Source organism: Dendrobium catenatum, unplaced genomic scaffold (genome assembly GCF_001605985.2).
Source record: "Dendrobium catenatum unplaced genomic scaffold, ASM160598v2 original_scaffold_250052, whole genome shotgun sequence".
In the NCBI taxonomy this organism is placed as follows: domain Eukaryota; kingdom Viridiplantae; phylum Streptophyta; class Magnoliopsida; order Asparagales; family Orchidaceae; genus Dendrobium; species Dendrobium catenatum.
Genome location: NW_021568452.1, coordinates 60,399 through 84,810, shown reverse-complemented (window position 1 = coordinate 84,810; position 24,412 = coordinate 60,399). Strand labels below are relative to the sequence as shown.

The window sequence follows — 24,412 nt, the reverse complement described above, 5'->3', positions numbered from 1 at the left end:
TAGGTTGTGGTGTGATACTAATGTTTCTCAAAATCAATTTGGATTCATGCCTGGTAGGTCTACTATGGAAGCCATACATTTATTGAGAGGTTTGATGGAGAAATATAGAGAAAATAAGGAGGATCTACATATGATATTTATTGATTTAGAAAAAGCATATGATAAAGTTTCAAGAGAAGTGCTATGTAGAGTTCTTGAAAAGAAAGGAGTTAATAATGCTTATATTCAAATCATTAAAGATATGTATGCATGAGCTATTACTTGTGTTCAAACACAAGGTGGATTGACCAAGTATTTTCCTATTTCGGTTGGGTTACATCAAGGATCAGCCTTAAGCCCATATCTTTTTGCTTTAGTCATGGATGTTCTCACTAGACATTTGCAAGAGGATGTACCTTGGTGTATGCTTTTTGCTGATGATATTCTTCTTGTTGATAAGACTAGAGAGGGAGTTGAAGGTAAACTTGAATTATGGAGGTCAACTTTAGAGTCTAAAGGTTTTCGCTTGAGTAGATCTAAAACGGAATATATGGAGTGTAATTTTAGTAGTAATAGACCTAGTGAGGGGATTGTGACTTTGGGCGATCAAGTCATTAATAAGAGTACACGTTTTAGATATCTTGGATCTATTGTTCAGAGTGATGGTGAAATAGATGGGGATATTATCAGCAGAATTCAAGTTGGATGGTTGAAGTGGAGGAATGCATCGGGCTTGTTATGTGATAGAAATGTACCCCTCAAACTTAAGGGAAAATTCTATAAGATGGTAGTGAGGCCTACAATGCTTTATGGTGCCGAATGTTGTCCTTTAAAAGAGAAGCATAATACTAAGTTAAGTGTGGCAGAGATGAGGATGCTCAGGTGGATGAGTGGCTTTACCCTTAGAGATAGGATATGAAATGAGCATATACGTGAAAAGGTTGGAGTAGCTCCAGTAGAAGATAAGATTAGAGAAAGTCTCCTTAGATGGTTTGGTCACATAAAACGGCAGCCTTGCGATGACCCGGTTAGGAGAGTAGAGGTATTAGATTTGACTTATGTTAAGAAAGGTAGGGGTAGACCTAAAAAGACTTGGTTATAAAATATTAGGAATGACCTTTCTTTATTAGATTTAAATGAGAATTTGACTTTTAATATGACACAATGGAGAAAAAGGATTCATATAGCCGACCCCACGTAGTGGGATAAAGGCTTGATGTTGTTGTTGTAGTCACATACTTTTATATTGATATATAAGAAGACTGTAGAAGATCATTTGGCTCATGTTAAAAGAAATTTTTAAGTATTTAAAAATTTATATTTGAATAAAAAATTTTCTGTTTCATGATCTTATGTGATATTTTTGAGATTTGTATCACTAAGTGCAGGAACACTTAGTTGATCGTGCTAAAGTAAAAGGAATTAATGAATGACCAAACCTATTAAAATTCACAAGATTCTAAAGTTTTTATATTATGGATACATTTTGTATAATATTTATTAAACATTTTACAATCATCAGGTCGCATAATACCAACTGTCTTAAAACGAGATTTTCATTGGACAAAATTTACTAATCGTACTTCTAAAGATATTAAGAAAAGAATCACAAATACCCTTGTACTTACATCCAAATTTTTTAAAAAATTCGATATTTCTTGTGATAAATATTATAAATAAAATGTAAAAAAAACATAAAGCAAGTCATAAGCTAAACAAAGAGCAACTGGCTCCAACTTCCATCACTCGTAGAGTTTGACAGCATATTCAACGCAAAGGACTCTGCCCTCGCACGTTATGAAAGTTTACTTCCTAAAAGTTTCAGGAACCATAGGAACAAAAAGCTAGAGCAAATAAGTGTTTCTGCTTATATCACAATTTAAAAGTAGGGAGATTTACATACTTACCACCTTATACTACTCTATTTACATATTTAACACTTAAAACTTTAATATTACATACATACCACCCATAGTTCATTTTCATATCAAATATGAGTGGTAGAAATGAAATATATGAGTGGTAGGAAAGAAATATTAGTGGCATATTTGATATTAAAATAATATAGGGTGGTATGCATGTAATATTAAAGTTTTGGGTGCTAAATATATAAATAGGATGTTATAAAGTGGTATGTATGTAAATTTTCCTTAAAAGTAATATGGGAGCATATGCCCGGATTGCAAGCACAAATAACAAAAAAATTTAAAATAAGAAAGGAATAAGCAATTTCACAAGCAAAAAAAGACACAGGAAAGAAATGACAACTGATGGAAACCTAACTCATGCGCAATGAATGAATGGATAATTTGAGATGCGTCAACATATCTATAAAGAAAATAAAAGATGGGCGACATGATAAATGCTAGGAGATAAGAAGGTCTAGATGCATGCAAAATAAGCAATCAAAGAAATGGGAGGTAATACCGGTGCTTAGTTTTCACTTAAAGGAGGAATCACTTGACAAGAAAAAGTCAGTTCCATTCTCATAGAAAAAAAGGAGCGAACTTCAAAGGTTTGGGCGGTGATTAATTAGACTTGTCAATCAGTTCTGTGAAGTGGCTTACCCAACAGAATTAGGAAGAAGAGGACGAAGGCTTAACATACGGCGAGATAAAAAAAAAAACTGAACATCGATGGAAAGATCGTGATAAAATGTTGCAGCATTTTTCCATTGATGTCCGTACGAATATTTTATCATGTTCACATTTATAGATCTGATAGAATAGAAGGTCCTTATTTTATATTAAAAGTTTGAGGCTCCATTTTAATAGTAGCATCGATAGATCAATTTAATCAATCAAATTGCTAAATTTTCAACTACCACACAGCATCCGTTCAGCTTGATAACTTGCACTTCATTAGTTTATTACTTAAAGAGAAAGACTTCAAGCCTAATATGAGTTATGGAATTTCATTCAGTCCCAAGCAGTATGGTAGAAGTCATTTAAGCTTTTTTAAAGCTATCATATAGCTATTTTGGGTGAGAAGGTATTACCTTTATTTTTTCGTACTCTCTAGTAGCGCAATCTTTAGCATCTTCTGTAACTTTTATTGTTCTTCTTATCTCCTCTAGTTTTTGAATTCTTGAATCATCACGACCAAATACCCGGGCAGAAGCAGATTCAATCTTTTCAGCCCTAGCATGTAAAGAAGTAAGATCTGATAGAAGTGTTTGTACTGTCAATAAAGCATCAGATCGTTCCGAGAATGCATTACGAATGCTTAACATCAATCCCATGTATTCATGCAGAGTGTCCTGCTAAAAAGTTACGGAAATATTAGTAGATATGCAAAAAATTTCAGCAATACACATATCATGAATCTTCTTAACATATTTTGTACTTTATTACCAGGTGTTTAATTGTTTGAGAATTCAATTCTCGGTAAAATCTGCTTGCTTTAACAGCGGCAGTTGCCAATATTTTGGTATTAGCAGCTCCCACTCTCTGAGGCACATATATGGCCTCATCATTTTCCAACTTAATCAGTTTAATGAATGCCAGACCCAACTCGCCCAGTGCTTCTCCAGTATCATGTTGTGCTTTAACTAGTGCCTCGGCCTGCATTAAACAAAGAATATAAGGAGCAGGTATAGATGAATAATATGTTAAGCATTTTAAGATTTGAGCTAAGCAAAGACTTTTCAAACAATACATATTAAAAAGTCTTCATACCCTTAATGAGAAGTATACTTAAACTGCATTTGCTTTAAATTTTCTGTCATTAAAACAGTGAAATTGTCCATAAACTTGAGGAAAATTTTGTAATCATCGGGCATGTCAACTCTAAGAAAATACCAATAATGGTTGACTCCTAATTGAAAATTTTCCTGCTTACTAAATCATATTTTCCCCCAGCCTACAACTATATCCTTCCACAGAGTGATAACACCAAGACCATTAACATAAATGAAGTGATGAGGACATCTACATGAGTTCTAGCGTAAGGAGACCTGCATGATCTACAGCCATGATCTACTTTTGATTTTTATTATATTTGATGTATTTTGTTTTATATTTTATGAGTATATTGTATTTCTTTGTGTTAGCCTTAGGGGCAATTTGGTCTTTGTATTTTCTTTATTTCTTTGGCTATTTAAGGCCTTCTCCTCTTCATGAGAGGAGGAATGAATATTTGAATGAAAAATTGTTTTTTTTTTCTACTTCTTCTTGCATGAGAGCTTGAGAAGGGAGAGAGCTCAAGGGGAGCAAATCGCAAGGCCCACCAGTAGTTGGAAGAGTCCGCGGCTCGTGGTTAAGTTAGTCTATCTTCTCGTTTGTGTTTTCCTCCAACCACTTTCCCTCCACCACAAGAAAAGCCATTCAAAATCCTTGGGTTGAAACCGAGCCTAGCCTTTGCCGCCACCTCCTTGGAAGCCAGCCGCCGGCCACTCCCACGGCACCGGCCGGCCACCTTCCCACACCCGTCCAACCCATCTCTCCGCAAGTTTCAAATTTGAAATTTGAATTTCAAATTTCAAATTCTTTCCTAATTTGGAATTCCAATTTAGGAAAGTTTCCATGATAAATTCCAATTTCAAATTAATTTAAATTAGAGTCTTTAATTTCTATCTCCACATCATCGCTCCAAATTGGAAACCCTCTCCCCCCCTCTTCCCATTAATCTCCCCCTCTCAACATGCCGCCGGCCCCCTTGAGGGAATCTCCCTATTGATTGCTCATTTAATGCCCCACCCTATTTGAAATTGAAATTAATTTCAAATAATTTTTCTCTCCTAAAATTTCAAATTCTGAAATTTATTTCAGAATTGATTTTGAAACTCCCCTCTCCCTTCCAAAAACCGCCGGCCTCCTCCCCTCTTGGCTCCCCTCCATTAATTCCCCCATTCAAGGCATTAATGCCTATGACTTGAAATTCAAAATTCAAGTCTTTTCCCACCCAATTTAATCAAAACTGAAATTAAATGTCAGTTTTTTATCAATCTTCCCCACCCCTTTAATTCCTTCCAAATCCACTACTCCTAAGTAAGGAATTAATTCAAACACTTCCCCTCCTTGCTGGCCGAAATTCCCCACAGCTGTTGGTTGATTTTTCCTTCTCAAATCCCTTCCAAAGCTTCAGGAAAACTGCTGCCCAACATCTTAATTTGCTGTTTGGAAATTCCTGCAGCAGCCCACCGACGTCCAACCATCTCGGGGGCGACAATTGCTTTCCAGATCTCAGGGACAGCCCTTCTTCCTGTCTAGAAGTTTCCCTGAGCTCAATAGGTTGTTATCCTGTTGATCACAGCAAACTAGGGTGCTGTCCAGCCGTCCAGAACCAGTCCTAGCTGCTGTCCTGAGGAGATCTAATGTCGTCCAGCCGCCCGAAGATACTCCCATTGCTGTTGAGTGGTTCCATAATCTTGAAGGCTGCTGCCCCTTCATTCCAGCCATCGTCATAGCTTCATAACTCCTTTTTTTTTGGGTAAACTCTTCACTCACTCTCTATGTTCTGAGTTTATTCTACTCGTGGTTATAATTTGATTTACAAAGCGCATGTTTTATCGCCTCCGCTAAACCTAGTATTTGAATGAGTTGTGAGAGAGAGGCCCTTCGTAATACTAATCTTATTGTTAGCATTGGAATTTCTCGTTGAAACCACTCATGTATGCAAAGTAAGACTTAGTTGACTATTTAATGATCTCAACCTCTCGCATGTGTTTAGACCTCAGCTATTTTATCACCTTAATGTTATCTTATCGTTTACATAAATAGAGGATTTTGCTTAACATTGCTCTCTAAAATTTACAAGTACAAACTTCCTTAAGCAAGTCATTTTCGCATGTATTGTTTCACATCATCTTGGTATCAGAGCATGGTAGGCAAGCATGACATGTGTAGAAAAACTTCCTTGGGTCAAGCTTTTCATTGTAGTTTAAAATTTTCATGCATATCATTGCGTAGTTAGATTTTATTCACTATTTTCACTGTTGTACTTGCATTTCCTGCATGCATTTAGTAGGGTCTAAGTCATTCTAGCTAGCGTAGGAGTGCTGCCATTAAACCTACATCGTTTCTCATTGATTAGGTTGCTTTGCGAAACCATTTAACCTGCTGTCCTGAATATTCCAGCACTTTTATTTGACCTTTAGGTGAGTTTAGGCAAGTGGTAAATTGCTGTCCACACCTTTTAACCCTCCCTCAACACTTAGACAACTCTATGCAGTAGTTTGCTGTCCACATCATTCCTACACACATCTAATGAACTGTAGGCTAGTTTCTTAAGCTTTTAGGTGTTGTCCTCAACCTAGCAACCTTCCTAAGTGCCTAGGCTACTTAACCCTATAGTGTAGCTTGCTGTCCAAACAATCTTCGCGCCCATTAGTGAGTTAAGTGAGCCTACTTGTTGTCTCAATGACGTCCCTTACACCCAATAATCTTTGAGTGTCACTTGATGCTTCCCAATGGACCCGATAAGACTCCAAAAGCGTTTAGATGACATCGTTAACCTAGTGGACAATATGACTAGAATTATGACGGAAAAACCCGTTGACTATCTCCACTCTAATTATATGCCCCACTCAGCTTATCACCCGAGACCTGAGCCTAGGCCTCCACGACCTCACTTAGAGTCATCTTATCGTCTGCCTGCCTTTGATGGTTCTTTGGACCCTTACTACTTTAGGGAATGAGTTAGACAACTGGATGACTATTTTGAATCATGTCATATCCCTGAGTCCCACCAGGTTAGCATCGCTAAGTCTCACCTAAAAGGTAAGGCTCTTCAATTTTGGATGAAATTGGAATATCATAAAGAGTCTCGCGGTAAGTACCTTACTTGGAAAGATATGAGACGAGAACTTAGTTTGAAATACTGACCCTCTAATAGTGACCGTCATCTAGAGCACCACCCTACCTCTTTTGTTGGGACAAACCGTGGACATTACTGTGGTCGAGACCAACCACCCATTAGTAACATCAGGGTTGCTGCCCCACCCTGTAGGTCTTCACCTAACCATGATGGCCGACCTTCTATTGGGCCTTCTGTTGGATCGGTCCCACATAACTCCCTACTTGGACCTACTTCTAGCCACCCCAGTCAACCCCTAGCCTCCCCAGTCCTTGACCCGGCAAGTATGATTATAATAAAGGAAGACATTAAGAAGAAAAGCTTCCCTGAACCTGACACAGAGTGCATCCATTTCGGGGATGCTAATGATATCACCAATAACGAAGAATTATTTGAGGATGAAACTGAAGTGATTGAGTTAGACTCCCTGCCCGACTTAAATCCTAATTTAGGAGAGCTAGAATCCTCAAACCTTGATATCTTAGCCCATCCTAATCCTAACCTCATCATGGATATCCCTTTGGATAAGGTCTGCTTGGAGGATATTAATTTGATCTCGAACGACACTGACCTGACCTTGAACACATTGGAATTAAAGTCGGAAGAATCTGATTTAATTGTATCTTCTACTGAGATGACTCTGACTAATTCTGATTTGATTTCAGATAATGTTGATGGCGATGTGGATAATCTCAAGTTGGAAGTGAGTCCATTACTAGTACCTGAATTAAACCACGACTTAACCATTAATCTTAGGGTTATAACCAAACCTGATTCTAGTAGAGATAATAATATGAGTCTGATAATTTATGAGCCTGAGTTGAACGATAAGCCTCCTATTGTTTTATTGGAGTCTATTTTAGGAGTTGCCCCTTTAGAGTTATATTTGGCATAGTGTGTCTTTCCTGATCTGACTTACATCACCGTTCCTTGTACCGACTTTAATGAACGAAAGAGCATTAGCACCTACATTCCTGATGCCTCTCTAACTGTTGTGCCCACATATGTTCCAAGTCTACCCCATCTTTTGAGTCTCATACCTGCAGGTGACTCTTTGGGTTATCCCATTATGGTTGTGAGTCAGGACCCGTCATCTTATATTGTTCCTAATTCATTCGTTTTACCCGCTACATTCTTTCCCTCTCCTAGTTGGATGAACTAGCTAGATTATATTGTTGCCACTAGGAGACTACCTATGACCATAACTGAAACTACCTATAGAGATGCCCTGGTAGCTAAGGATGTCTTTAGTGCTCCTTCTACACCAGTTCCCTTAGACTTGGAAACTTTATGTCCTCCCGTTTTGTGATTGATCTGTTGCATTCCTATCTATGTGTGTTTGTAAGTCGGTATGTTTGTGTGTTTTGTAGTCTCTGTCTCTCAAATCTTTTTTTTTTTTCTTTTTTTTCAACCATGTGGTCCCACAATTCATGCCAATCTTCATTGCAATAAGTCTCTTGCATCAACATTTGCATTACATCTGCATGACTTTCTTAAGAAAATTGCACGCTTAACTGAAGAGAGCAATAATAAGTATAAACTTCATGCTAATTCTAAACGACAATTTAACTCTATTAAGGTAGGTAACCTAGTAATGATGCGGATTCGTCCGGAAATCACATGTTAGAAGTGCGGGAACATTTAGAATAGTCATTAAAATCTATAACAACGCTAGCGTGGTGGATCTGCTTGCAGAGTTCAACATTCATTCCTTTTTTAACATAAAAGATTTAGTAGACTTTGAAGGTCCGGAGTTAAACCCCAAATCCACTTCAAATTAAGCCTTGTGTGACCCCACCTTATGAGAACCCAAGCCCACCCCCACTCCCAAATATTCCAAAAGGAAAAAAAAAACTATAGCGGAAGTGATTGACATGAGTCTGAATGATGACATTATTTCCACAAAGAGGGTGGACGAAGAAGATATGTGATAAGGTGAAGAGGTCAACCAAAGTTAGAGGATACGTGAATTAATCGAGAGGTTTTACAGAGATCGGATCCAGAATCACTTACAGCTCTACGAGAGCCTTTGAGACACCTACTCGACGGAGTCGAGTTTTCTCACAGCAGGGAGAATGATGAGGACATCTACATGAGTTCTAGCGCAAGGAGACCTGCATGATCTACGGCCATGATCTACTTTTGATTTTTATTATATTTGATGTATTTTGTTTTATGTTTTATGAGTATATTGTATTTCTTTTCATGTATGCCCTTGCTTAAGGGCCTTGTCATATGTTAGCCTTAGGGGCAATTTGGTCTTTGTATTTTCTTTATTCCTTTGGCTATTTAAGGCTTCCTCTCATGAGGAATGAATATTTGAATGAAAAATTGTGTTTTTTTCTACTTCTTCTTGCATGAGAGCTTGAGAAGGGAGAGAGCTCAAGGGGAGCAAATCGCAAGACCCACCAGTCGTTAAAAGAGTCCGCGGCTCGTGGTTAAGTTAGTCTATCTTCTCGTTTGTGTTTTCCTCCAACCACTTCCCCTCCACCACAAGAAAAGCCATTCAAAATCCTTGAGTTGAAACCGAGCCTAGCCTTTGCCTCCACCTTCTTGGAAGCCAGCCGCCGGCCACTCCCACGGCACCGGCCGGCGACCTTCCCACACCCGTCCAACCCATCTCTCTACAAGTTTCAAATTTGAAATTTGAATTTCAAATTTCAAATTCTTTCCTAATTTGGAATTCCAATTTAGAAAAGTTTCCATGATAAATTCCAATTGCAAATTAATTTAAATTGGAGTCTTTAATTTCTATTTCCACATCTTCGCTCCAAATTGGAAACCCTCTCCCCCCTTTCCCATTAATCTCCCGCTCTCAATTAGCAGAGCCAATAAAATTTTGAATAAATTTAGCAGTTAGCACTTAGCACTCACAATTAGTAGAGGTACAAAACCGTTGATGTAACCTGCTGGCTTCTTATTTGAAATATTGGATGAGGCCTTATTAAACTCTCCAACTAAAAATTTCCTAATTGAACTAGCCCAGTTTATTGACAAAAAATTATCTGGATTATTTGCTATTCCTTGAAGCAACCGAGGGGTTTTAAAGTTGTTAAGTTGAAAAAATAAATTTGAACATAAATACATTATAAACGTTCTTAATATAGTCTCGGGGGGGTTTGCTTGTTCAACTCCAACATGTCTGCCTTAATTTCCGATGATGTAACTGGAGTATGTACTAAGAAAAGCTATGATATTTATTCTCCTTTATTTGGCAAACTAGTAAGTAGGGCCACTTCATCAGCAATGAAAGAAATGGAGTCACCTTTTAGAACAAAGCATTGCTTTGAAATATTCCACCTTGATATCAGCTCATAAATAAGAGAAACATTTTGCTCAAACCCAATAAATTACAAAAATTGTATGATCTTCAACCGTTTTAATGTGTTCACGACTTCAAGAGAAATTTGCTGAGCAAAGTTATCACAGATTGATCGAAAAGTAGAAACATAACATCGATAGGTAATTAGACGAACATATATTTGAAAATTTTAAAAAATAAAAACATATAGAATAAGTAAATAAGATACGCACAAAAAACGCACAACATAAGCATAAAGTACGCACAACACAAGCAACGATCACGCTCAACATACGCATAGAGTACTCACAACATACGCACAAGAACGCACATTTCAGAAAATATGACAGCAAATTATACGTACGCATAAAGTACGCACGCAGTATGTACGCACAACATAAGCAATTATTACGCACAGTATAAGCATAACATACGCATATAGTACGCATAATATACGTGTAGAGTACGCACAACATACGAATAGAGTACTCGGTGCTTAAAATTTAGTTAGGGTTTATGTTTCAAATTTCAACATAAATTCATAAACCCTAAATACAGAGAAAACCCGATGGAATCAAAGTATCAAACAAACATTTAAAAATTTTTGAGAAGCACTGTATACGCATAGCGTAGGCATAAAAAAAATGAAGAATTTCAAAACCTTGAACACCTACGCATAGCATAACCATAAAATACGCAGAACTGAACAGAAATCATGGCAGCAAATTACCTTTTTCTTGGTGGGTGACGACATTTGAGAAGAAACTGAGGGAATGCTTGGAATTGCTCCGGAGTGAATGCTTGGAAGTTGGAACGTTTGCTGGAACTTGAAAACCGTAACGCAGCGTCTGACATTCGACCTTTACCAGGGTTTAATTTTTGATGCCACGTCGACATCTCACTAGGCGCAATTAGGGGTCGGAACTGAAAAAAAAATTATGTTAATTTTATTAGAGGTGTCGCCTCAAAAATGCGAGGCGATAAGGCGCGCCTCATTAAACTTAAGGCGTAAGCCTCAAAACCTTATCTTATTGCGTAGGCTTTGAGGCTTAAAGGGACCACATTGCGCTAAGGCGCGCCTCAAGGCGCGCCTTTTATTGCGTAATTTTAAACCATGGTGTGATCTAGATACATTACATCATCCTACTTGCACTAGTAAACCCTGACCTAAAATCATTTCACATCGACCACAATTTGGTACAATAAATGAAAACCTTGATGGTTCTTCTTCAAAGGTGATTTAATTAACAAGATCTAGCTAAGCAACTCCATCATATGCACCTCAAGAAATAAATGAACTATCATTATGACCAACATTAGCTATGTAACAAATGTCTTTAGTTAACTTCATTAGTGTTTTAAAACGCTAAGCACAATGTTATACGCAAGGTACGCAAACCACAAAGTGAAGCGTTTAAGTAGCTGAAATGCTCATGAGTTGTAAATCACTTATACATATATTATGCGTATATAATAATCATTTAATTCCTTGGTTAGAAAATATTAGGAATGACCTTTCTTTATTAGATTTAGACGATAATTTGACTTTTAATAGGACACAATGGAGAAAAAGGATTCATGTAGCCGACCCCACGTAGTGGGATAAAGGCTTGATGTTGTTGTTGTTGTTGTTGTAATAATCATTTAATTAATCAAATTTAAACTTAAATTACATCAAGTAATAATTTTTTAGCAAAAATAATAATAAATTTGATATAAATAATTTTCAACTATCTGAAAGCCAAAAAAGATTAAAAAAACAAAGATAAGTGATAAAAATAATTAGTAGTATAGGAATATACTCATATGATTGAGTGACTAGCAAGAGAGTAAGAAGCAAAGGCACTATGAAGCAAAAGAATGTGCCTACAAGGCAAAGAGAACCATTCTTGCAAAGAAGCTTATCAGCGAGAAGCTACTAGCATCAACAATAAGAATAAATATGGAAGTAGGCATGAAGAAAGGATCCACAAAAATTCGTAGCTTTAATAGGAGAGAATAGAAATCCAATGGGCAAAAACTTAATCACTATGAGAAACAATAAGGAAAATCAAACAATAGTTGCGACACATGTGCTTTGCTTTAAACTTGAACTTTACTAGCAATAGATGTGCAAAGCTAGTTTTTCATTTCATTTCAGTCCTAAAGTGTGCTTTTAACAATACAAGATTGTATAAATTATTTTTCAGTATTCATTCTTGTTGGGGTATTCTGATGGTGCTAACTCTAATCAAGAAAGTCATTTTGCACAACTTCAATTCATATTACGAATAGTAAATCAATTTTAACTTTCAATCTATGTTGCACGGATACTCCTACTTATGAGGCGTGTTGTATCGGACACATGTCGAATAAGGATACGCCTCCGATACGGCACGGATACGGCTTTGCCGTGTCCAATTAAAATATTATTTAAATTTGACTGGACACGCATATCCGATACGCGCGTCCTATTAAAAAAAACAAAAGAAAAAAAATAGAGCCGCAATTTACCCTATTCATTTCGGCTTTCCGGCGTTTCCGCTCAATATCCATATTCATTTATGCGGCTGAAACATTTCAAAGAGCTAGGTTTTTCGTTTCCATACAAGTGTTCGTATTCTTCGTTATAGTTAAAGGAGCGGCTCGATGATGCGAGCATAGAAGCAAACAAGATCATCCTTTTTCGACAAAGAGGCTTGACGACGCGAGCATTAAAGTCGATAGGATCATCCTTCGTCGACGGAGTGTCTCAACAACGCGAACAGTGAAGGCAACGTGAGCAGTGAAGGTCCGTTTTCTTCGTTTTTCGTTTTGTTAATCATAGACTCGGTATCAAAACTAGGTACTCGGTACCGCTTGGTACCGAACGAAACTGGAACTCAATATTGCTCGGTACTGCACGATACCGAGCGGTACTGGAACTCAATACCGCTCGGTATTGGAACTCAGTATCGCTCGGTATTGAAACTCGGTACCGCTCAGTATTGGAACTCGGTACCGCTCGGTATTGGAACTCGGTATCGCTCGGTACTGTAACTCGGTATTGCTCGGTACCGCTCGGTATTGCTCGGTATAGAGGGGTACCGAATGGTACCAAGTGGCACCGAGAAGCTAAAACATGCTCGATACCCCGCTCGGTATCTTTCCATAAAAACAACTTTAAAAATAAATAGCACTTCAAAATTACTCTTACAAAAAAAAATTCCAGGGGCGCTGCCGGGCAGGTTGAACCCCGCTAGAGGGCAGCGCCCCCTTGGACCCCCGGCAAAGTCGCAACATATCTACACTTTCACTTAAATTTTTTCATGTTTCAAATTCATATGTTTTAATTTGTATAGATCCTCTGTAGGATAATGAGCTCTAGTGGAGTAAGAATTGGTTCTGATGATGGTCCATCAGAAAGCAATATTGAAGATAACAAACCTCTATGGGGTTATATGTTACAAAAATAGGTAAAACATTAGAAGGGGGAGGCAATATTGCATTCAAATGCAATTTTTGTAATACAACATACAAAGGATCATATTATAGAAAGAAAGCTCATTTGTTGAAGATTAGTGGTCATGGAATTAAAGTTTGCCCGAAGATAAGCTCATCACAAATGGCTGAATTACAAAGAAAAATCAGTGAAGCTGAACAAAGGAATCAAAAAGAGCTTCCAAAATATATTCCACTTCCAAGCACTCATGCTTCATATCCTTCATCATCTTCTTCAATTAGATGTGATGATAGTACTATAAACAAAGGGCCTTTTCGAATGGAGGGATTTGAACCAAAATAAATAAAACATGTTGTAGATAGTGCTTTGGAGAAAGCATTTAATTTACAAATGAGAGAACAACTAGACGGGGAAATAGCTAGAATGTTTTACTCAACTAGACTTCCTTTTAACCTAGCAAGGAATCCACATTACAAGAATGTCTTTACATATGCATGCAATAACAATCTTGCAACGTACGTGCCACCAGGATATAATGTCATTAGAACGAAGTTGTTGCAAAGAGAGGGATAATATTGAGAAGTTGCTCAAGCCTACTAGAGGAGTTTGGAAGGAAAAATGAGTTACTTTGGTCTGTGATGGGTGGACAGATCCACAAAGAAGACCACTTATCAACTTCATGGCTGTAATAGAGAGCTATCCTATGTTTATCAAAGCCGTAAACTGTGAAGGACAGTATAAGGATAAGTTCTTCATTTCTAATTTAATCAAAGAAGTTATCATAATGGTGGGGCCTTCAAACATCATTCAGGTCATTACTGATAATGCACCTATTTGTAGAGCTGCAGGCCTACTTGTAGAGCAAGCATATCCTCATATTCAAATTTTCCACCTAACTCCCTCAAAAATCTTTCCTAAATCGCTCTGTGGGATTTGCAGCTTGATCGGCACATACAAGGAGGCAGAAGAGTTCCGCCTCTGTCCGCCTGAGCCGGTCCCATGTCGACTACCTGGACCGACACAATAGATCATTCTAAAAGTACTCTCCTCCCAAAGTATCACCTTGTCCTCAAGGCGGAACGAAGGAAACTGCTGCTAAAGCACTTGATCAATAACACTGGATTGAAAAATAGAATGATGTTGGGTTGAATGATCCCTACTTCCAGCATCTCCCTGATCAATCTCTCGCTCTCATACTTCTGGATTTGGGGATGACGATACAGATGAACACTGATAGGCGAAACTACTTCCTTCAAGATGATAGCATGCTCATGTCCCAGCGGAGAAGGCAATCCCTGAGGCGGCTTAGAAACCTTACTAAACTGTTGAATCAATGATTGTACTGAAAGAGGATTGATACCCTTCAGTCCATCAGATAACCTTCCCCCACCTCCTATATGCTCATCACCTTGGTTTTAAGTGATATCATGGCTTTGGTGAGCCCTGTATCTCCCCTGATCACTACCCTTCTTCCATCCACCATTAACTTCATTGTGAATGCTCCCTAATTGACCTTGATATCCCCCAAGTTCTGCAGTCACTTCATTTCCAATATGATATCAGTGCTCCCTAACTCCAATGGGACAATTTTCCCTCACCTGAACCCCATGTATGGTTAACACTACTCCCTTACATATCCCCTGACCTGCCTTCACCGTCCTTGTACCCATCATCACTCCATAACACCATGTATCCACCAATGTCACCCCCAATCGGTCCACGACTTGGTTGAAGATGAAATTATAGGTAGTCTCACTATCAATCAATACTACCACCTCCCTGTCTGTTATTTCCCCCTTCATCTTCATGGTATGATTCAGAGTGAATCCCACCATTGAATTCAGGGAGACTCCATCACGTCTAGATGCAATTTGTCCTCCATCTCTCCCTCTCTCCCCCATACTCTCACCTCCCTCAATTTCCTCATCATCACAGACGGTGAAAACCTGAAAAGTTCAATCACTACACTTGTGTCTTGGAGTATACTTATCATCACATCTGAAGCATAATCCCTTCGCCCTCTTCTCCTGCATCTCCCTCTCTGTCAGTCTTTTGAAGTTCCCCCCACTTCCTCCTGTTGGATTCTCCCTGGGGGGTTCATTAATGTTGTCTGATGCAGGCCCCTTGGGTGCTAAAAGAGTGGTCGTCATCCTATAAGTGCCTCCTGAGCTACTGCTTCTGGCTCCCTTCTCTAGATTCTTCTGATTTTCCACCACATATCCTAACTTCATAGCCTCTCTCAAGTCACGAGGCATCATGATTTTCACCGCCGCTCTGATCTCTGCGTTGAGCCCCTTCATGAAGTTTTCCTCCAATGCAGCCTCTAATATTTCTTCCCTCTTTTTTTTTTCAAAATCAGCACCCCCCTACTACAATTTACCTTTCTTCTCTCCCAACCAGCACCATATACACCTTGTTCCCTATCTCCCCGTCTCTCTACATGCCTTCCCCATTTCTCCTCAATGATTTCTACATCGTTTTCCCTCCTACAAAAATCAGAATTCGTAATTCTTCCCATTGGTACCTTAGGCTTTGATGTCGCCGTTTGGATTTGATTTTCCAATAACTTTTTCACTATCAAATAAAGATCGAAAACTTTGACTTCCACGGACAAAACCTTGTCTTCTACGGATGAAATTTGATCCTCCACCATGACTTTTGTTTGGCTCATCTCTCCTTTAAAACATTCTTCCAATGCATCTACCTTCTTGGCCGACATCAAATTTTTTGGATTTTGATCCAAAATTCAGCAAGAGTTCCTTCCTCCAAATGAAATTTCGCCACTAAACTTTCAAAAAAACCAGCTCCCGACTATCCCAAGACTTGCTTTGATTCCAATTTGATAGGAAACACTTGAAGATTTAAAATCCTATCAATTTTAGAAAAATAGCGAGAAAAAAACTCTTCCAACCTCCAAAAGAAAATCGGAAAAACAATAAATTTATTGCAATAATCAAATAGAATGGAAGAAAATAACATGATACAATTGATCCTCTCTTCGAGAGAAGGATATGTCTCTTCCCAATCTCTAGACACCGTTAGAGCCCAAAGAAACTAAGAGATCTAAAATTTTAGCCAAATTCAAGATGCCTTAACCCTAGGGAAACAAACTATTTAATACATACAATCTAAAATGAAATCTCTAAACAGTCCCTACATTCAAATTTCCCTCCTAACTCCCTCAAAAATCTCCTAAATAGCTCCATGGGATTTGCAGTTCGGTCGGTGCATACAAGGAGGCGGAAGAGTTCCGCCTTTGTTCGCTTGAGCTGGTCCCGTGTGGACCAATTCAATGGACCAGTCTAACAAGATATCCTCATCAGTAAATCTGAGTATTGATTGAAACTCTGAATTAATTTTTCTTTCCTTAACTAGTAAGCTATAGTTGGCAACTCCACTAAGACCCCAAATTAACCCCTAATCATTTAGTGCTTGCCGATCCCGTGTGGACTGGTCTAACAAGATATCCCCTTCAACAAATCTGAGTATTGAATGAAAATCTGAATTAATTCTTATAGTAACCTATAGTTGGCAACTCCACTAAGACCTAAATCATCCACCAATCATTTAGTGCTTACTAAGTCACAGTGAAGTCGTTGTGGAAAGGACATCAATACGATCCTCTTGCACGCTCAAACAACACTCTATCAATTTTAGATGCCATACATTAAAATTTCCCTCCTAACTCCCTCAAAAATCTCCTAAATTGCTCCATGGGACTTGCAATTCGGTCAACGCATACAAGGAGGCAGAGGAGTTCTGCATCTGTCTGCCAGAGTCGATCCCGTATGGACCGGTCTAACAAGATATCCCCATAAGCAAATCTAAGTATTGATTGAAAATCCGAATTAATTCTTATTTCTTTAACTAGTAAGCTATAGTAGGCAACTCCACTAAGACCCAATTCAGCCCCTAATCATTTAGTGCTTGCCCCCCCCCCCACCCCCGCTGCCGCCCAAATAAAACTTCAAACTAAGAGCTTGTTGATTCCCTCTCAAATCATCCCAAAGATAGCCTGCTGCTGCAATACAATAATATCAGCCCATTTTCCGGTCCCACTACCAGTTGTTCTAGGATTTGGCGCCCACATAGTTGATGTCCATAATTTTCGGAGACGTTAGAGTGTTGTCCGGTCGTACATGAGGGTTGTATTGTTGTCCTTTCCACATAGGCAACCAAACGAGTTCAATGTGGCTTAGTACTTTCTTCCTATCAATTTTAGAAAAACAATGAGAAAAACTCTTCCAACCTACAAAAGAAAACCAGAAAAATAGTAATTTTATTGCAATAATCAAATAGAACGGAATAAAATAACATGATACAATCGATCCTCTATTCGAGAGGAGGATCTATCTCTCCCAAATCTCTAGATGCCGCTAGGGCCCAAAGAAACAAAGAGATATAAAATTTTAGCCAAATTTAAGATGTCATAACCCTAAGAAAACAAACTATTTAATACATACAATCCAAAAGAAAATCTCTAAACAATCCCTATATTCAAATTTCCTTACTAACTCCCTCAAAAATCTACTCAATCGCTCCGTGGGATTTATAGTTAGGTCGGCGCGTACAAGGAGGCGGAAGAGTTACGCCTTTGTCCTCCTGAGTTGGTCCCGTGTGGATCGATCTAATAGGATATCCTCATCAGCAAATCTGAGTATTGATTGAAAAGCTGAATTAGTTCTTCTTTCCTTAACTAGTAAACTATAGTTGTCAACTTCACTAAGACCCCAAATCAGCCCCTAATCATTAAATGCTTGTCGCTCCCCCCCCCCAGCCCCCAAAAAAAAAAATTCACGCCAGGAGCTTGTTGTTTCTCCTCAAATCATCCCAAAGACGGCTACCTACTGCTGCAATACAAGATCAGACCATTTTCCAGCCCCACTACCAGTTGTTCCAGGATTTGGCTCCCACAAAATTGTTGTCCAAAATTTTTTGAGACGTTAGAGTGTTGTTCGGGCATTTAAAGAATATTAACAAAAATATTTTTGGAAATAAGATTTTAGATCTTAAGATTTTGTCTGTGCATGAGGATGCTAATATTATGTGGGAAAAAGTGGCTAATGATATTAAGGGTGCGTTTGGGACGACTTCACGACTGCTTTGCTTTATAAAAATTTATTAAGTGCTCGTTTGGGACATTGCGGTAGAACAAAGTTAGAAAAATTTCTGCAGCCCGCCGCTGCTTCTCGCGACCTTTCATTGCGTCCCGCGGTCCGCTGCGGCTCACTGCTTTCCGCCGTTGTGAAGGGCATAAAAGACGGAAAAGCCGGGTCGCTGCTTCTCCGATGCGCGCCTTCTCCGATGGGCATATTTTTATCTGCAGCGTCGTCATTCTCCTTGTTCAAAAGCTAGGGTTTGCTTTCTGATTTATGGCCGCCATGAGCTCTACTGCATCTACCAAGGGAGGGCGTGGCAAGGCCAAAGCCACGAAATCTGTGTCTAGATCTCATAAGGCCGGTTTGCAGTTCCCCGTCAGGAGGATTGCTCGCTTCCTTAAGGCTGGCAAGTACGCTGAACGTGTTGGTGCTGGTGCTCCCGTATATCTTTCTGTCGTCCTTGAGTATCTAGCTACTGAGGTTGGTATACTAATCTATTTTTAAATGAGTTAGGTTTCTTGTTCTCTGCAATATTTGGCTGTAGGTGGTCTTATTGCTTTTGTAATCTAGGTTCTTGAGTTGGCGGGGAATGCAGCGAGAGATAATAAGAAGAATAGGATTGTGCCTAGACACATTCAGCTTGCCGTGAGGAATGATGAGGAGCTTAGCAAGCTTTTGGGTTCTATGACAATCGCTAATGGTGGTGTTCTGCCAAACATACACCAGACCTTACTGCCGAAGAAGACTGGCAAAGGGAAGGGGGATATTGGTTCAGCGTCATAGGAGTTTTGATTTTGATTTTTTTTTATTACTTTATACATTTGGTTTAAATATGTATAAAGCAATAAAATAGTTAAATTTTATATCAAAATTGTTAACATAAAGAGTTAAAAAAATTAAATTTGAACAAATTTTATTCATCTTCATATATATAAGGGTAACAAGGTAATTTGTTGTAAAACAGCAGTAGCGTAGCAGTTCGGCAGTAGTAATACCCAAACAACATTGACTGATTTCTATACAGCAACTTAAGAAAGCAGGTTTATGTACAACAATTTCACAACCTGCTTTACCGACAGCAACAGCCGTCCCAAACGCACCCTAAGAATATTGCAAAAGATGTCCTTGGAGTATCAAAGGGAAAAGCTCCTAATAGTAAAAATAGTTGGTAGTGGAATCCTAATGTGCAAGAAAAAATTAAAAATAAGAAGCTTTGTTATAAAAATTGGTTTAATTTTAAAAATTTTGATAATTGGGAAATATATAAAGTGGCTCGTAAGGATGCTAAGAAAGCAATATGCGATGCAAAGGCATTAGCTTTTAGTGATTTATATAATAGATTAGATACTAAAGAGGGAGAAAGATATATGTATAAGTTAGCCAAACAAAGAGATAGGAGTAGTAAGGATTTAGTTCAAGTGAAGTGTATTAAAGATGAATATCAAAAAATACTTTTCTTAGAAGATGATATTCAACAAAGATGGATGAGATATTTTGCTAAACTTTTTAATGAAGATTGTAAAAATAAGATTGACTATAGTGACCTTAGCACCCTAAATGAAAATAAAGATTTATGTTTTATCGGCGTATTAGTAAAACTGAAGTTAGAGAGGCTTTAAAGAAAATGAAGGGTGGAAAAGCTGTTGAACCTGATGATATCCAATAGAGGGTGGAAATGCTTAGAGATGAAGGAATTTAAATGGCTTACTAAACTTTTTAATACTATTTTGAGACTAAGAAGATGCCAGACTGAGTGGAGAATGAGTGTGTTAATTCAATATTTTTAAGAATAAAGGGTGATGCATACAAGATTGGTGCCGAATTAAAAGAGGTGATTAAGTTAATGTGTCAACTTTAAAACTATGGGAGCGAGTTATGGAGCATAAGTTGTGGCGTGATACTAATGTTTCTCAAAATCAATTTGGATTCATGCCGGGTAGGTCGACTTATGGAATGCCATACATTTATTAAGAGGTTTGTGGAAAAATATAGAGAAAATAAGGATATCCTACAGAATGATATTTATGATTTTAGAAAAGCATATTGATAAAGTTCCAAGAGAAAGTGCTATTGGAGAGTTCTTTGAAATGAAAGGAGTCAATAATGCTTATATTCAAATCATTAAAAGATATGTAATGCAGAGCATTTACTTGTGTTTCAAAACAAGGTGGATTGACCAGTATTTCCCTATTCAGTGGGTTACATCAAGGATCAGCCTTAAGCCCATATCTTTTTTCTTTAGTCATGGATGTTCTCAACTAGACCATTTGCGCAAAGAGGATGTACCTGGTGTATGCCTTTTTGCTGATGATATTCTTTCATTGTTGATAGACTAGAAGGGTTGAAGGTAACTTAATTATGGAGTCAACCTTATAGTCTAATGTTTTTCGCTTGAGTAGCATCTAAAACGCGAATATATGGAGTGTAATTTTTATAGTAATAGACCTAGTGAGGGGATTGTACTTTGGAACGATCAAGTCATTATAAGAGTAACGTTTTTAGATACTTGGATCTATTGTTCAGAGTGATGGTGAAATAGATGGGGATATTATCAGCAGAATTCAAGTTGGATGGTTGAAGTGGAGGAATGCATCGGGCTTGTTATGTGATAAAAATGTACCCCTCAAACTTAAGGGAAAATTCTATAAGATGGTAGTGAGGCCTGCAATGCTTTATGGTGCCGAATGTTGGCCTTTAAAAGATAAGAATAATACTAAGTTAAGTGTGGCAGAGATGAGGATGCTCAGGTGGATGAGTGGCTTTACCCTTAGAGATAGGATACGAAATGAGCATATACGTGAAAAGGTTGGAGTAGCTCCAATAGAAGATAAGATTAGAGAAAGTCGCCTTAGATGGTTTGGTCACATAAAACGGCGGCCTTGCGATGACCCAGTTAGGAGAGTAGAGGTATTAGATTTGACTTATGTTAAGAAAGGTTGGGGTAGACCTAAAAAGACTTGGTTAGAAGATATTAGGAATGACCTTTCTTTATTAGATTTAAACGAGAATTTGACTTTTAATAGGACACAATGGAGAAAAAGGATTCATGTAGCCGACCCCACGTAGTGGGATAAAGGCTTGATGTTATTGATGTTGTTGTAGAGTGTTGTTCGGGAGTGCAAGAGGGTCGTATTGCTATCCTTTCTACATAGGCAGCCCAACGACTTCACTGTGGCTATTTCTTCCAAATGGGTAAACCCCCCCCCCCCTATCTTTTTGATCCCTCCTCCATCGTGGCATTGTTTTATTGTGAAAGCTTATCCGCTTAGCCCACATCAACAGCATTGTGTGAGTGGGCCTTTATAGTGACTAATCTATTTGTTAACTTAGGGATTGTCTCTGAAACACCACGTGAGCATGTTATTAATTAATCTGTTATTTAATGGTCCTCCCATTAGCATGTGATTGTTTTCGTAAACTTGGTTGCCCCCTTGCATGCTGAAGTCATTGCTTAAGCTCATTGTGAGATAATAAATTATTAAGCTCTATTTAAGCATGCGTAATTTTCAAATCAACATCACTTGCATCTATAATTCTACATCAATTACATGTTCCTGAGCTAGCTTAGGATGAGCCGATAAGGCTATTGAAGTTTATTAAGATGGGTGTCTATCAAATCCAAAATGCAAAATCCGCACATTCTTAAGAAATTCTTCCATGAATCCACTGGTTCACAGTATTAGCTTAGGCAAAGAATTTCTAGCCAGAATGCAGAAAACTATTCAAAATTTGGTTAAATTTGTAATCTTATGCATACTCATATCCAGACAACTACTTTGCAAGTTTGCACGGACAGGGTGAAAGCAAGCATAGGCTGCTACACCAATCAGCCCATAACTCATACAACTTGTGCAGCAAAGCAATACACCAGCTTAACAATAACATTTAAACATAATCTAAAATCTGAATACCTGTTCTGAGGTGGCATTGAGCTGCAGTGCGAGTTCCTGTATCTTCCCTTTCCTCTCCAAGAACTCTTTATCCTCCTCCACTAGCAATGGCTTCGTCCCTCCCCATTCGTTCGTGACAGACTGCTTCAACTCCTTAAACATCCTCAACAAATCTCTTCCACCCCTCGCGGGCTGCACCGCTTCCTGTGGTGCCACGCTGCCGTACGCTCCGTCCCCAAATAACTGCCTTGGTAGCCGCACCGCCCCGTCAAGCATCCTTGAAGCCACGTCCGTCGTTGGTGACAGTGGCAGCTTTCCCTGCGCTCGGAGAAAAACCCTAAGTTCCTCGCTACAGCCAACGACCGGATGCGTCGCAAGGCGCTGCAAATACTTTTCCAAAGCATCTCGCCGCTGCTCAACGAACTCGTGCTTCTGCATCACCTGACACTCGACCACGTTTTTATCGGGGCGGATCGGAATGAAGAAGCCGCGGTAGGATTCTGCGAGACGGTCAGCGAGGGTGACAACGTCGCGGAATCGGCGTCGAACGCTGTACGCGGTGGCGGCTACGCGGACGCGGGTGGTGATGAGGTATGTTACGTAGGCGCCACCGCCGGGAACGAGTGAGGTTGCGGAATCATTCTCCTTCTGGGGGTCGGTGACGGTGATCTCGAGATAGTCAGACGTGGAGGCGCGACCGGATCTGGAGAAAGCCGTAGCGTTTCCCGAAGTAGAATCTATTCCGTTCTGTGGCTCGACGGGGCGGAAGACCGCGTCGGCGTATGAAGGGGGGTCGACGAAGGACGATGAAGATGAGAAAGACGAGGTGGATGGGAAGAGCAAAGGATCGCCACTGACGGCGCTGCGGTAGATGGAAGGGGAGGAGGAGGACGACGAAGAAGAGGAGAGGGGGAGGGACGCCCTGACCTCGGAAGGGAGCGGGGGACCGAAACCGGAGGCGGTCTCCGGGCCCATCATCCCAGCAGTAGAGAGCGGAGGCGCGGCGGCGAATAATTGGAGGGGTAAGACGGTAAGCAGTGGTAGAGGAAGAAGTGAAGGACAGCGGAGAGGCGAGTACAGTTAACTTTGCTCGTGCTCGGCGGAGAGAGTCCCTCAAGAAAACGAAAGGGATCGAGGGCAAAAATTAGGAGAAATTATTCAATGTGTAATCCGATTACAAATATGTGTTCGGTCTGTGTAACATTAGCCAATAAAAATATAACGCGTGGCCAGCTTATGTGGAAAGTTAAGGTCCGACTCGTTTGTATTTTTTAGAGTAAATAATACGAGGCCCGCCCAGTATATACAATGAAAAAGGCGGAAAATTTTAACATTTTCCAAATTCCACATTTCGGCCATTCGCTCCATTTATCCCGAGCTTCCAGCAAAAAACTCTCGCTGAATTCCTCCAGCAATCTCTTATTCTCATCATGGACGTGGAAAAGGATTCACCTGCAAAGAGAAAGGTGCGAAAATTCTTACATTGACATAAAATGAACTACGGATATCTTTGATATTCAACGCGTATTTGCTGAAGAAACAAAAAAATAAATTTAAATCATTCCGAGTAACAATAAAAGTTTAAATTTATCTCATCATTTTCGTTTTTTCTGCGTATTTTCTTTGTACACAATGTGTATAATCTGCGTAAATTTCACTTATTTTCTGCGTATATGTTGAAGACAAAACCTAACATTTTATAATAAGTACTTTGGATCTTTAAATCATAAAATTAAACTTCCAATAAAGAAAAACGATTAGTGTACCCTAAACTCTAGATTTCTGCTGATATTTTTCTCATCCTTTGCGTACATTGCGTATGGTATGCGTACCCCTCGCGTATGGTATGCGTACACAACGCGTATGGTATGCGTACACGTTGCGTATGGTATGCGTACACGTTGCGTATAATATGCGTATTTTATTG

At 39.0% G+C, this 24,412-nt stretch overlaps 1 protein-coding gene across 6 annotated transcripts in view; it reads right to left on the bottom strand.

Moving 5' to 3' along the window:
- The window catches only part of LOC110094002 (sorting nexin 2B), a 48,926-nt gene extending 25,286 nt beyond the window's left edge, over positions 1 to 23,640 (bottom strand). For 4 of the 6 annotated variants that reach the window (XR_003699889.1, XM_028692649.1, XM_028692651.1 and 1 more), the window contains exons 1-3: positions 22,507 to 23,640; positions 3,333 to 3,542; positions 2,978 to 3,241 (exon numbers count right to left, since the gene is read on the bottom strand). Coding sequence is in view for 5 of the 6 variants with exons in the window: in XM_028692649.1 (XP_028548482.1) it covers positions 2,978 to 3,241; positions 3,333 to 3,542; positions 22,507 to 23,463 (1,431 nt within the window). In the remaining variant the exon portion in view is untranslated. The remainder of the gene's footprint in view (positions 1 to 2,977; positions 3,242 to 3,332; positions 3,543 to 22,506) is intronic. The other 2 variants (XM_020819092.2, XM_020819100.2) reach the window with 2 other exon arrangements.
- Positions 23,641 to 24,412: the final 772 nt, after the last annotated feature.